This window comes from Sciurus vulgaris (genome assembly GCF_902686455.1).
Source record: "Sciurus vulgaris genome assembly, chromosome: 11".
Classification (NCBI taxonomy): domain Eukaryota; kingdom Metazoa; phylum Chordata; class Mammalia; order Rodentia; family Sciuridae; genus Sciurus; species Sciurus vulgaris.
Window position 1 is genome coordinate 36254969 of NC_136472.1, and position 15593 is coordinate 36270561.

Sequence of the window (15593 nt, forward strand, 5' to 3'; positions counted from 1 at the left end):
TGGAATTTACTCAACAAGCCAAACATCTCCCTTTCTAATACTATTTACATTATTCCCTACAAATCAGCCACTTATTAAGAGTAAAATTATTACTCTATGCCAATCCTAACACTATCAGAAGTCGCCACTGACCTTACTTCAACACTTGTTAACTCAGGAAGTGACAGTGTAGTCTGAGTGGTTCCCCCACTTACAAATGGAAATGCTGGAAGGGACACTGCAATTCTTAATACACACCGCCAAGAGTCCACAAGTAATTCTTCTCTGCTTCCACTACCCCACAATGTATAGATAATTCACTTACTTAACTTTTTATCCTTACATGGTTTGAATGTAGGCAAGTTATCTTCCATCATTTTTTTCCAGTAATTCTTCCTTTTTTTGTTTAATTGTTATGTTAGTATATCCAGTTACTAAGTCTTTTATCTTGCCTATGAAATAGTTATTTTGTTCTGTAACTAGCCTGACTTGCATTGTTTATATTCTCCACTGTTTTTTTGATGAAAGGAAGGACAAATCAATATATTCTAATAGGAGTTTGGATTTGATTTTGCCTCAAAGTATAAGAATAGTTGAATAGCCTGTAATGGTGATTTCTTGCTGAATTTCTTAGAACTTTTAACAAAGGTTGAACTGGGTGCAATGGTGCTATGCCTGTAATCCCAGAGACTTGGGAGGCTGAGAAAGGAGGATGCAAGTTCAAGGTCAGCCTCAGCAACTTAGTGAGACTCTCGCCAACTAAGGAGGATGGGGGTGGGAGTGGGAGAGAGAAGAGAAGAAAGGCAGGCAGGCTGGTTGGACTGAATGTGGGAAGAACATAAGGTGTGCTGATTGGCAATCACAAGTTGTTTCCTTCGTGTATGTGCCTTTAGGAAAAGATCTGTGTTCTTGACTTTTTAAAAAATTTTCCACATGACTGCACTCCGTGGATGCTCAATAAACATGGTTTACTTCTGTAGTCCCCCTTATCCAATGGGGATATGTTCCAAAATCTCTGGTGGATACCTGAGACTGCAAGTAGAACCTAACCAAACATTTGCTACATGTACATGGTTGTGACAAAGTTTAATTAAGAAATTAGACACACTAAAGAAGAATGAAATTATAGTATTTGTTGGTAAATGGATGGAACTGGAGACTATCATGCTAACTGAAATAAGCCAATCCCCAAAAACTAAAGGCAGAAATGTTTTCTCTGATATATGGATGTTAACACATGATAAGGCAGGGAGAGAAGAATAGAAGTTCATTGGATTAGACAAAGGGAAATGAAGGGAAGGGAAGGGGACGAGAATAGGAAAGACATCAATCAGACATCACTTTCCTATGTTCATATATGAATACAAGACCACTGCAACTCCACATCATGTACAACCACAAGAATGGGAAGTTATACTCCATGTTTGTATAATATGTCAAAATACATTCTACTGTCATGTATATCTAAAAAGAACAAAAAATTTTAAAAAGAAAACTAAGCCACGCATGGTGGAACACACCTAATAATCCCAGCAGCTCAGGAGGCTGAGGCAGGAGGATCAGGAGTTCAAAGTCAGCCTCAGCAAAAGCGAGGTACTAAGCAACTCAGCGAGACCCTGTCTCTAAATAAAATACAAAATAGGGCTGGGGATGTGGCTCAGTGGTCAAGTGCCCCTGAGTTCAATACCTGGTACCCATATAAATAAATAATAAAAAAGGAAGTTATTAACAACAATAAAGTCTTTATAATAGTTACCTGCACTTGGCAAACATTCAAAAAACATTAGTTATTATTATTATACAAATAAAATTACTACATTTAAAACTTGTTGATTTAAAGTTCCACTTGCCCACCATTTTTTAAAGTTTGTTTTAGTTACATTGCACATATCGGAGGAAAAATAATGGATGAATAAACGTTTCATTGCTAAAAAAAAAAAAAAGAAATCAGGCACAGTAAGAGTGCTAACAACAACTAATAAAAAATAGAACAATTAATGTTCTGTAATAAAAGTTATGTGTGATCTCTCTCTTCCCCCCGCCCCACACACACACACACACACACACACACACACACACACACACAAATTATCTTAATGTACTGTACTCACCCTTCTTGTGATTATGTAATATTTAAAGGAAGTACTTCATGGCTTTTTCTTTGTCATATCTGAATTTCTAGCCCACTACTCTTGCACTCCAGCACCATTATCAAGTAAAATAAAGGTTACTTGAACACCACAAGCTCTGTGATACCATGACAGTATATCTGATGACCAAGACAGCTACTAAGTTATTAATGGGTGGGTAGCTTACACAGTTCGAACACACTAGATGAAGAAATGATTCATGTCCTAGGTGGAATGGAGCAAGTAATTCCGGGTAACTCCATAAATTGCTTATTTAAGGAATTTTCCACTTAATATCTTTGGACCACAGTTCACTACAGGTAACTGAAACCAGGGTGTTTTAGATAGCTTTTCATCACTGTGTGCAATCCAACACATTTGGGGATCAAGGTTTCAGAGGACTGAGTCCATAGATGACCAATTCCATTGCTCTGGGCCCAGGGTGAGGCAGAACATCATGGTAAAAGGGCCCAGTGAAGGAGAGGTCCTCTGCTCATGGCAGAGTCAGGAAGCAGAGAGGGAGAGTGGAAGGGGCCACAAGGAAAATGCACCCCTTCAGGGTACACACCCAGTGACCCACCTCCTCCAGCCTGGAGCTAGTTACCACCTAGGTCATTCAAACTAGGGTGCCTACAGCTACCTGCCTATAGTTCCACATACTTCATTTAAACTAGGACGACTGATTAGGTCTCAGCTCTCACAATCCAATCATTTCACCTCCAAACATTTCTGCACAGGAGCTTTTGGGGGACACCCCATATCCAAACCACAGTACAAGGAAAATGAAATAATGGATAAGGGAGGACAACTATGCTAAACTCCAGTTTCCTCAGGAGACTGGAAGACATGCTACACTACAAATTCCCCCATTTTTTTTTTTTTTTTGTAAAATACAAAGGCTGAAACAATAACCTACTCATGATTTCTAATTTGTATTTACTGTAGAGATACCACTGTTATCGTTTCTGTAATTTCAAGCATCATCATCATTACATAATACCAACAATAAGTAAGAGAAACAATCAAATATATTTTTGCAAACAAAAATCTTCATGGAAGTAATTAGAGGAGGTGATGATGCTTTTATAAAGAATGGACCAACATTTCAAATGATAAGAATCAACCAAGCAATTGAACTACACATCTGTTTAAAAAAAAAGTCAACCCTGAAAAATATATATTACAATCTTCAAAAAATATACGGTAATTACTTATACAAATATATCTATAGCCCCATCATCATGAGGCAAGACTCATTGTGGTTACCATGTACACTGTGCATACCAGACATTTTATATTCAAGATTCCTTGCAATAAGAAAGGTAGCATTCCCATTTTAGAAGCTCAAAAATGTCACTCAAGGGGCTAGAGTTGTGGCTCAGTGGTAGAGCACTTGCCTAGCATGTGTGAGGTACTAAGTTCAATTCTCAGCACCACATAAAAATAAGTAAGTAAATAAATAAATAAAGGCCCACTGATATCTAAAAAATATTTATAAAAAAATGTCACTCGCCTCACAAGTGGAACAACTGAAACTCAAAGCCAGATCTGCCTACCTCTGATCACTATATTACATCATCTAAGCCACATGGAAACTAAATGACCAACCACCTAACCAGTGCGTGGTTAAGTCATCATGTTCCATTAACTCAATAAAATTCTATGTAACTATTAACAAGAATAAAGACAGTTTACAAGCTCACTGTGGAATCTTAATATCTCCCTCGACTGAGGGCTTTACATATATTATCTCATTTAATCTTTTCCCAGCAACCATTTGAGGTCAATATTTCTACAATCTCCATTTCAGAGATGGAGAAACAGCCTTGAGAGTTAAGATGACACCACCTGGGAAAAGCAGACCAGGCAGAGAAAACCAGGTCAATTTGATACCAAACCTCACTGTCATAAACATTATCTTCTACTCTACAGAGCAGTTGCCCAACAGAGTGGGCAGAGGCCCTCCAACAATTAGAATTCCTTCCTTCTGAGCCTGCACTAAAGAAACAAGACCACAGAAGAGCAGTGAAAAGTTCAACTAACTACAATTGACACTACTGGCCTCTGCTTTGGGACAAGCAATTTCCCATTTGATTCACAAGAGTATTTATTTAAACCAGGATAATTTATTTAATCCGGAATCATTTTTTCTGTTTACTAAAATGTTTTTTGATTTTTTTAATAAACTGGGTTTCATCTAGCCTTTTTTTCCCTTTACAAATAAATAGTGAATTGTGGTTCCATTGTAATTAGTAATGAAATAGTTAAATCTTGAGGGTACACCCTGATGGTTATCTCCCTCAACCATCAAAGAGAAAAAAAAAAAAAAGGTCACAGTCAGTTGCTCCCGTTAGATCAGAGTTCATTAGAACATCTGTAAGCACGTACTCACACTCTACATCAGCCTCTGCTTGGCACAGGCCACAGGCGTAGTAGGCAGTAGTGAATCTTCCTAATACCGCTTTAGCAACAGAGATTGAGAGAGGGGTGAGCAGCCCCTCTGGCCTTCAGGTAGGTCCAATGCTTTCATTTCTCCCCAGACTAAAAATGGGAACTAATATTCATAAACTTTACAGGAATGCGGGTGCCACACTTCAGAAAATGGTAGCAGATGGGGTTTCTAGATGGGGAAGGGGTGAATTTGGAAAATATGGGGCTTCCTATTCTCAGGTTGCTACAAGGATTTAACTCCTCTGCCTTCAGAGCACATTATTCATCTTAGTGCATAAATGCTTCCCTGGCAGAAGTGTAGGAAGAAAGACCTAATCATGGTTTTACTGCCAGCAAAAATCAAATAATATATGCCTCAAACCTGATTAACCGTGTAAAACAGTGTTAATTCACGCACTAAATGCCTGTAGTTACATGGGGGTTACTTGCTTTTGGAGCAATCAGGAAACATGGGCTGTACTGAGAAGTAAGATTTAATGCTTCAGAGTACCCTATCTTTCTTTGGAAAGAAAAATAAGTTAGTTCAGACATAGGAAACTACAAGCCCAGACCTCACACCATTAGTCCTCTTTTGATACTCAACTATGCCCTGCCTTCAAAGTGAATAAATGAAAATCTCCCTGCTGAGGACTGTTAGCATGGGCCTGGGAAGACTGTGTATATATTGGCCCTATATTTCTGTCTTTTAAAAAGAATCTTTAATGTGTTGACTTTGAAATTTCCCTCATTTGAAGAAGAGCCTTTTTTTTTTTTTTAATCTGCCTGTTTTTGTCTAGTCTATTTAAAGAAAAACCTTTCAGTAGGTTATTTTAGGTCTATAATAATCTTTCAAAAATGCTTTTTAAAAACTAAGATGTGATTAATATAATCATATCAAAACCACAAAAGAGGCACAATGGTTTGCTCCAGTGAAAACATAAGTCAGTAAAGCAAAATTTCAAAAACTGAGTATGGCAAAAGAAAAGCTGGGAAAATACCTTCAATGTTTTGTTTATTCATTAAATACATAAATCATTCAATTAAAATGAGTAATCTAAAAATTATATACACAAACTGCAATATTCACTATAATAATGTTACCACTTTTTTGAGCCCTGAACTAAACTACAAAAATTTGTAAAATATTTTTGTATCCAAAAATGGATAATATTCTTTATATCTTGCCCCCCAAAATATTTCTATCTAATCAACAATAATCATGTTTTCAATTATGATAAACCAAAATCCTTATGAAAATATTGAGATGAAGTCAATCGGTCCCAATGAAAACACTTTTTTAAGCTTGCTGCTTAAAAACAAGTGTTCTTTGGGAAATTCTTTTGGATCTGGAATTCATTACCACTGTATGGTGTTATGGATGTTTAAAAGAAGCACACTTTGGCTTTGATGCTCCCTATACTCAAAATGGGGCAACTCTGAGAATAATCATTCATGTTGTGTCTAAGTACCTATAGTTTTGTTTTAATGAACTGAGAGTCAACAACATTTCTTTTAAGTTCCTTTAGTTTCCTTCAGTTTCTTAGATGCTTTCTTTCATGTATAGTTGGATAGGCTATAAATAAATAAAACAATTGTCCAGGTTATTTCTTAAGTAGGGCAAGTTGCTGAATCTGCAAACCCACGTGGTCCAGGGGGAGAGGAGAGAGGCTTGCTTTCATAGCTTTGGGAATAATCCTTCTCAGGCCCCATTTCCACATTCGGTTTAATAACCCAAAAGAGGATTATTAAAAGATCACACCTTGAGAGATTCCCAAAGTAAACTAAAAATCATAAGTACATGAGAATGATCAGCAATTAATGACATCTGATCTACAGAAGTACTTTAGGATCCACAGTGCCACATCCATGCATGCACATATCAAAGACTGTTTTATTTTTATTGCCAATGTAAATGTTCCTTGGGCCATTTAAAAACTGTGGTCATTCTAATGAGATGTTTTAAAAAAAAAATATATATATATATATATACATTTTATTTTTTGCCTTAAGCACTTCTGTAGATCAGATGTCATTAATTGAGGGGTATCCACAAGACAGTAATTTTTTAAAAAAAGTAAACTGTAAATGGATTGAAGAGAGACTGATGGAGTGGAGGGAAGAGGGATACAGAGTTCGGGGAAGTGCTGGGGATTGAATTGGCACCGGCTGAGTTCCATACCTTTGTGTGACATTGCATATAACTAAAAGGAATAAATAAAAAATAAACCATAGTGTCAACTAACATTTATTTACTACTTATCATGTGCCAGGCACTGTGCTATGTGATTTACATGTATTTCCTTGTTTCTCAAAACAATTCTGTGAGTAGGCACTTTGCAGATAAAAAAGAAGAGAGATAAAAATAACTTGCCCACAGTGGTTACATAGCCAGTAATTGTTAGAACCCTAGATTTGGACTCAGAAAATTCAACTTCAGGTCCTGAACTTTCAATGAAGGGCTAGAGAAAAGAGTGACAAGAAGAATGAAATATCAGCTGCTATTTAAATTATCCCATCACCAGCATCTTCAATATTTATCCCACTTTTACTAGTTCAAAGGTTTATCTATCTATATCCATTGACCAGATTCTAAATTTCCAAAGTCCTTTAACCATCTTCAACATTATAAATATCAGCTGTCATTACTGGCAGATAATTGTGCACAATTTTACTCTGGATGTTTGAGAATAATCATAATAATAACTATAATTTACTGTGTGCAGTATGATGTCTTACTAAATTATTAATCATAGTTGACATCAACCCATTAGATACGCAAAATTATTTCATTTTACAGAGGTGGAAACTGAGGCATAGAGAGGTTAAATAACTTGCCCAAAGTCATGTAATTAGTGACAGTTAGGGTCTGAAACCAGTCAGTCAGCATTTCAGAGTCCATACTGTTTTATTCTGCTTTTATGTATATTAACAGCTTACTCTTAAAAATCAATGAATCTGTGTTGCCTGATTTAATATTTGGCGCCTAAAAACATCACTCTGCAAACAGTGAGTATATTTCGCATCTCTCTAAGGTAGGTAATAATAAAATAAAATTTGTCAAGCTTACTTTATCTGGTAAATATCCTTTTAATATCATAATAAAAATATAAAGTACTGAATAATTTTTGCACCTCTTTGTTTAGTGTCTGCTTTCTACAGAATTACTAAAGAATTACCTCAAAGATCATGGGCTGGAAAAGAGGTCTGAAATAACAGCTACTCTATTTTTCTGGAAGGTGGAAGGGGAGATGCATTTAGGAACCTTCCCCTCCTAAAGAATCCTAAAACAGGAGCAAAAGCACCCGAGAAAACAAAGGGGCCTTTACAGTGGCACTTGTAAAGGTCTGATTACGGTGTTTCATTACTAAATGCAGGAGTGCTAAAATCATTCTCAAGCAATTTCTCCCCTGCCCCCTAGGTATTCGGAGACTCGTCTTTTGGTTCGTAAGACAGTCACAGCTACGGTAACCTGGCGCCCCTTCAATCCCTTCCCCAGCAGCCCAGGATCCTCGGGGGGCGCAATTCGGAGCCGAGCTCCAACGCGCCTGAGCAGGAGTCCGCCGTGGCGTCCCCTCAGACTGAGGTTTCTAGGCAACCGCACGCGGGCCAGAAGCAGTTGTGCTTGGTACTGGGTCACCTGTTTAAGAGTCCCCAGGGGAAGGCCCTGCTATGCCAGGGCGTCGGTTTGCCTGACATCCCTCGGTGTCGCAGCTACCCGTAACCCGATATTGGGTCTGTGCCAGCCACTCTCACCTCCCAATCCCCAGTTGTCCGCCTTGGCTCCCATTTAGTCACTTCAAACTTTTGGCGTCTTTATTCAGAGGGACATCCTAGAAGTCTCCTCTCCCTGAGGAACAAAGAGAGATCATCACAACCACACATCCCATACAGCACAGATTCCTGGGAATTGTAGTTCTTTCGGTTAACGTGTGAAGACTCTTAAAGAAAAGGGACTACAATACCCAGAAATCTAAGGGTGAGGAGTCCATCTCTAAAATTTGTCCCAATTGCTTGGGTTGAATTCGGTAGAAGTGTTCTGTGGCTCTTTATATACCTAACTCCCTGAATATTGGGTTTCAGGGCAAACTTGTGGGAGGATTTTGATCTTAACAAGCTTTTTGCATGCGAAGGAAAATAAACAGTGATTTTATGAAGAGATATTCTAAGTCATTTATTTTGTAATTCTTTCAGAGAAAAGATCTACCCACGATCAGAAAATATGTCACTGCAGATGATAACAGTCGGTAATAATATAGCCTTAATTCAACCAGGCTTCTCACTGATGAATTTTGATGGACAAGTTTTCTTCTTTGGCCAGAAAGGCTGGCCCAAGAGATCCTGCCCAACTGGTGTTTTCCATTTTGATGTAAAGCATAATCATCTCAAACTGAAGCCTGCAATTTTCTCTAAGGATTCCTGCTACCTTCCTCCTCTTCGATACCCAGCCACTTGCATATTCAGAGGAAGCTCAGAGTCTGAAAAACAATATATCATTCATGGAGGCAAAACACCAAACAATGAGCTTTCAGATAAGATTTATTTCATGTCTGTTGTTTGCAAGAACAACAAAAAAGTTACCTTCCGCTGCACAGAGAAAGACTTGGTAGGAGATGTTCCTGAAGCCAGATATGGTCATTCCATTGATGTGGTATATAGTCGAGGAAAATGCATGGGTGTCCTTTTTGGAGGACGCTCATACATGCCTTCCAACCAAAGAACCACAGAAAAATGGAATAGTGTAACTGACTGCCTGCCCCATGTTTACTTGGTGGACTTTGAATATGGATGTGCTACATCATACATTCTTCCAGAACTTCAGGATGGGCTGTCTTTCCATGTCTCTATTGCCAGAAATGATACCATTTATATTTTAGGAGGGCATTCTCTTGCCAATAACATCCGCCCTGCCAACCTATACAGAATTAGGGTTGATCTTCCCTTAGGTAGCCCAGCTGTGAATTGCACAGTCTTGCCAGGAGGAATTTCTGTCTCCAGTGCAATTCTGACTCAAATTAACAATGATGAATTCATTATTGTCGGTGGCTATCAGTTTGAAAATCAAAAGAGAATGGTCTGCAACATTATCTCTTTAGAGAATGGAAAGATCGAGATTCGTGAGATGGAGACCCCAGATTGGACCCCAGACATTAAGCACAGCAAGGTATGGTTTGGAAGTAACATGGGAAATGGAACAGTTTTCCTTGGCATACCAGGAGACAATAAACAGGCTGTTTCCGATACCTTCTATTTTTATATGTTGAGATGCTCTGAAGATGATATAAATGAAGATCAGAAAACATTCACAAACAGTCAGACATCAACAGAAGATCCAGGAGATTCCACTCCCTTTGAAGATTCAGAAGAATTTTGTTTCAGTGCAGAAGCAAATAGCTTTGATGGTGATGATGAATTTGACACTTATAATGAAGATGATGAGGAAGATGAGTCTGTGACAGGCTACTGGATAACATGCTGCGCTACTTGTGATGTGGATATCAATACGTGGGTACCATTTTATTCAACTGAGCTCAACAAACCCGCCATGATCTACTGTTCTCATGGAGAAGGTCACTGGGTCCATGCCCAGTGCATGGATCTGGCAGAACGTACTCTCATTCATTTGTCAGAAGGAAGCAGTAAGTATTACTGCAACGAGCATGTGGAGATTGCAAGAGCTCTACAAACTCCCAAAAGAGTTCTGCCCTTACAAAAGCCTCCAATGAAATCTCTCCGCAAAAAGGGTTCTGGGAAAGTTTTGACTCCTGCCAAGAAATCCTTTCTTAGAAGGTTATTTGATTAGTTTGGGGAAAAAAAAACCTTTAAGATCAAATGCACTTGTTGCATTTATTTTTAAACATTTTTAAATTATAACAGCAAGGAAATTATTTCAATTTTAATTGAAAATGCCTGTTTTCTTTTAGATATGTGAGTTGTTAGAGTTTTAACACAATGCTAAATACTGTCCTTCCAAAGTCTAAACCCTTTTAAAATATTTTACTCAAAAAATCGTGCTCACATTGAGAAGTGACCACCAAATACATCTCCTGGAGAAGAATATTATTTCCCAAAATAATGAAAGTTTGAAACATTTTATGAAGTTAACAGCAGCAGATTGCAAACCAGAAAAAAGAAATCTGTGCAAGTGTGTGTCTAGTTAATTTATGGAGTTTGCTATCCTTAAATATTATAAAATCTGAGAACTTGGCCAAGATTCAGTTAGACACTTGCTAGATAGTTAAAAGGACTGTTAATTTTGAGGCTTCAAAATATCAATTAATAATTAATTTAGAAACAAATGTTTTCCCCTTGGAATATTTTTCTGGCAAAGCATCTAACCTTATCCTAAGGTCTTCAGCTTTGGTCTCTCATTTATCATTCTTCAGAGTTCACAAGGCTTATGGTAATATTGCCAAAACATGAACTAAATAGGAGATGAAGTTCTATTAACACTTTCTTGTTACAGATACTGAAATTAACTTTGATAAACCAAATCATGTTTGCTCTTTTTCAATAATGTTGCTTGGTGAATATTGCCATTGAACAATTTTTATACCATTGATTTGATTCTTATTTCCATCACTATGTAAAAATAATGAAACATAAAATTCTGTTTCTATTGATGTACTCTAATAATAAACATTTATGTTTACCTGAATAAAGGCAAGGCTAAACTCCTTAATTGTTTCAGGATTACTCTACCTTGATTTCTTTTCTGTTTATTAGTAGAAAACAGCATAAATTTGAAGATGAAATATCCTTTACAAAATCAAAAACATATGTTCTCCTAAGGAGTAGATATATCTTCTTATCTTGATCTGTCCACCATGGCTCAGTGGTTAAAGAATTATTATCCCATACTTGTTTTGTAGTTGATGAAATCAAGATATGACAATCTAAGTGATTCAGTTCTGAATTCACTGAGTGCTATACTCGAACTCAGATCTCACAAGTAAAACGTGTATGTGTGTGTGTGTGTGTGTGTGTGTGTGTGTGTGTGTGTGTGTGTTGTGAAGAACAAGCAATTCGGTTTTGCTATTTGAATAAAAATAGGACTTTTTTAAGTCATCACCAATGAGCCCATCAGATGTGACCTTAAGATAATGAGGCTGCTTCCTATAAACATTTTCATTCAAATGAATCACTTTAGAAGAGATCACACTTATTCGAACATTGCCTTTGTCCAAAATATTTTAAGAGCTCACATTCGATCTCCTTCAGAATCTGTAGTTCACTCCATTGAAGATGTTTGATAATTGTCCGTCTTCTATTAGAGATGAATTTAAATTCTGGAAACAGTCAAATGTCATTCAGAAACTGATAGTGTATACCTCTCAGCATTACATTGCCACTTCAAGTAAAAAATGAAATGTGAATACAAGCTAACATAATGAGTTTTCAGATGTGGGTCATAGATGGGTTCTAAAGTTAAGTTTAGAAATTGCACAAGAATGCAAGAGTCAAGAAATAAGTATATAATTTCCTGAGGTGATTATTTTAAGGGATTATAAATATCTGCAAATACACCGAGTGGACAAATAGTGAATGAACAAATGAATGAATGATGAATGACTGAGGGTATGATTGATTTGCTGTTACTCATCAGATGTTCTTCAAATTGTAATACTAATATTTTCATTCAACCCTGAAGCACAAGCATTTAAAACACAAACCTAATATTTAAAAAGTAGGAGGAAAGCAAATCAAGTACTATCTCACAATGTTATACTACACTGTCTGTCATTCCCTCCTTGCTGCTGCTACAGCATCTTGTAATGTTTTCTGTTGTTACATCTAAACAGCAAGAGTACTGATTACTAAGTATGTAAGTGTCTGACTCTTCCAATCAACTATGAATTCCATGAAGACTAGAACAAAATCTTTGTAATTTCTATATACAGAGTGCTTAACCGAATACCCGTCATATTGTAGACATTCAAAGTGGTTCTGGAACTGAACTGAATTAAATGCCTTAGTAAGTGGCATTTGACTCCCATAGTGTGTAACCAAAATGTCCTATGCTTTAGCATAAGGTACTTCCACTTTGTTATATTCGTTATACTAATTACCTATTACTTATCTTTTCTCCCTCTAGACTCTGAACTCCATCATGGCAGAGATATTATGAGTTTATTCATTATTTAGTGTCTAGTTTACAGCAGAGAAGAGAGAAAATAAATTAAAACAACTAAAGAAGCAAAGGATATGAGTGGAAATGAAATCCACATACCACTGGTTGACTGCATAGGTAAAAGTAGGAAATTAGCATGAGGGTAACTAACACTAGCTACTAGAAAAAAAATCAAACTATTTAGTAAATTATCACAATCAAAGTTTATTTCTTGTTCATGCAAAATCTCATGCACGAGTTTTTATCAAGCTATTCTCCTGAGCATCTGACTCTTCCCCTCTCCTCAGGGATCCAGGCTTTTTTTCTATTAGGCGAATCTGCTATCTTTATCTCCATCATGTGTCTTGAAACTTCAGATACAAAGAAAAGAAAAAGAAAATATGGAGAAGGTATACCCACTTGTAAATATTTCAGCCTGGAGGTGATACATCATTTCCTCTGATATTCCATTGGCAAAAATTAGTCACATGGCCCCACTGAGATGCAAGGGATCTGGATTCTAAGTACATGTCCACAAAAGGAATGTGGTGAGCATCTAGCCAGTACTGTATATTGTACATTTTACCTTGAAATATGAATAGCTTTTTCTTTCTTTTTTTGGAGGGGAGTGGGGTGCTGGGGATTGAACCCAGAGGCATTTACCGCTGAACTACACCCCCAACTCTTTTAATTTTTGAGACAGGGTCTCACTAAGTTGCTTAGGGCCTCATTAAGTTGCTGAGGCTGACCTCAAATTTATGATCCTCCTAACTCATCCTACCAAGTCACTGAGATTACAGACCCACACCACCATGCCAGGCTAAGTATTAGTAACTTTGTTAAACTGGAAATAATGCCACATGCTCTCTATATACATTGCCACTGACCTTATTACCATTCACTCACACTATCCAGTCTTCTGGTGGCCCCCTGCCTCCACCCCATCTCCCTCTAATCCTCTGACTGTTCTGAGAGCACAGTAATTATTCAAAAACAAAAAATTTCTTTGACTCCTCATTTGCTTTAGGGAAAAATCCAAATGCCTCAGTATGGCATGTCATGATTCTCTACACCCATCCTCCCTTCCCCCACATCCCCTTTGTATCTGATTCTACAACACTAAACATCCTCCAACAGGAAAGTCCTTCCCCCGATGAATAACTGCCATCCCTAAAGATTTGCTTCAGCCTTGATGTCTTCTATTGAGGCTTCAGCCTAAACAGAGTGGAACTTCCAGGCTGTCTCTTTAGGCACCTATCGACTTATGTGGCATTTATTCATGTCTTTTCTATTTGACAGTGGGAACTATTTCCTCTTTAACTTTGTGTCCTTAAGGAAAGAACAGTTGCTCATTACATGCTCATTGGATTGAGTTATGTTCATTATATGTAGGCTTAAATGAACTCACTTATGCAGGTGTAGTCTTATTTTTTTCTGATTCCTTAATAAATGAAGGATAATAAATTCTTGTTCTAACAGTAGTATCACATACAACTTGGAAATCAAAAGTACAGCAGAATTCACAGAAGGAGGTAAAATCTTGGGTTAAATTTATTTTTCTTTCCTATGAAAAGAGTTCATGCAGGATTAGAGTGGATGTTATTGTGAGTTTTGATAGAATGAGCACCCATTGTACTCCACAGTGACAGGAATTACAAATTGCTCATACACCTCCAAACCCCACCCTACTATGGAGCATTGCTGTTTGACTTGGACTTTATCATAAATGACTGACATAGCATCTTCCCAAACCTCCTTCTTCCAGGAAACATCTAATATTGCACACTCATTTCTAAGAGAACTAAGCTTTTGCCTGTCTCCAAATATCGATCCAACAAATATTTATTAAATCAAAACATAATATGTGAAAATAGGAAGGAAAAGCTATTAATAGTATTTCTCTTAAAAGACTGATAACTGTGTGTAGTTTAGAAATAGATACTCTGGATCTGTGGCTCAGTTTCTCTATCAATAGTCTTCTTTAAAGTATGTGTCAGTAAACTTTTATTAAAATTCTGAGATCTGCATTAAATATTATAGGGCCTGCACAAGAAACATAAAACAGTAGCCTCATCTTTAGGAAACTTGTAACCTCATGATAGAAAGAAGCCCAGGCAGGACAGGAGAGTTATAGAACATAAAATAATACACTTCAAGCAATTGGACAGCCTATATAGTGCAGGCTATGCATGCACTAACAGCTCTTTTTTAACCTGGGAAATATACTGGTTAAATTAATACCTTGACCAAAATATCTCCAAGTGTTCTTTGTTATGTTGACCTCCACGGAAGAGTTACTCTGACCAAGATACCAGTAAATAAAGACTAGGTTATTTGAAATGCCTCACAAATTGTATATGTTAACTCAAAAGAGGAAGGATTTTTGTATGTAAGCAAAAGATGGATAAATCATTGACCTTGAACCAAAAAAATAATAATAAAAGCATGAACTTCTTCAAGACAAAGATGGAAAGATACCTAGGAAGACTGGGTATTTGTCTAGATCTTGATTAGACTGAGTATAAAAATAAACAGATCTCAGCCTCCAGGTAAGTCAGGATGCATTTCTTGAAGTCAGAAATATCTTTTTGTCATCAGGAAGGGGATTTACAGATTATATAAAGTCCCAGGGCAGGCAGGAAATTTCCATGAAAAAGAAAGCCAAAAAAAAAAAAAAAAAACAGTGGAAGAAATACTGCCTTCATGAAAAGATGAGGCTGGCAAAGGTTAAGAACCTCCTAATTCATCCTCCATTCATCTCTTCCTGCCTAGGTTTGGACAGACATCTGAGAGAGAGTGAGACATGAATTTATAGAAAGCAAAATGCTTAAAATGTTACCCCATCATTGAAATTGACATGCATTACCCTTCTCAGACTTGGACAAATTCTCTCACACTTCATACCCCCTCAAAAGCACTCCACTTGTTCCCCCGCTCTGACATGGTGT

The 15593-nt window shown here is 37.1% G+C and overlaps 2 protein-coding genes across 2 annotated transcripts in view; one reads left to right on the forward strand and one right to left on the reverse strand.

Moving 5' to 3' along the window:
* IFTAP (intraflagellar transport associated protein) overlaps positions 1 to 8431 on the reverse strand; it is a 61987-nt gene extending 53556 nt beyond the window's left edge. Inside the window, exon 1 of the mRNA XM_079104418.1 lies at positions 8292 to 8431. The gene's annotated coding sequence lies outside the window, so the exon portion shown is untranslated. The remainder of the gene's footprint in view (positions 1 to 8291) is intronic.
* A 326-nt stretch (positions 8432 to 8757) lies between these two features.
* On the forward strand, positions 8758 to 10338 carry RAG2 (recombination activating 2; the record flags this gene model as incomplete). Its single annotated transcript, XM_079102730.1, has 1 exon — positions 8758 to 10338. One exon carries the CDS (start codon positions 8758 to 8760, stop codon positions 10336 to 10338), a length of 1581 nt encoding a protein of 526 aa, XP_078958856.1.
* Between the last annotated feature and the right edge of the window lie 5255 nt (positions 10339 to 15593).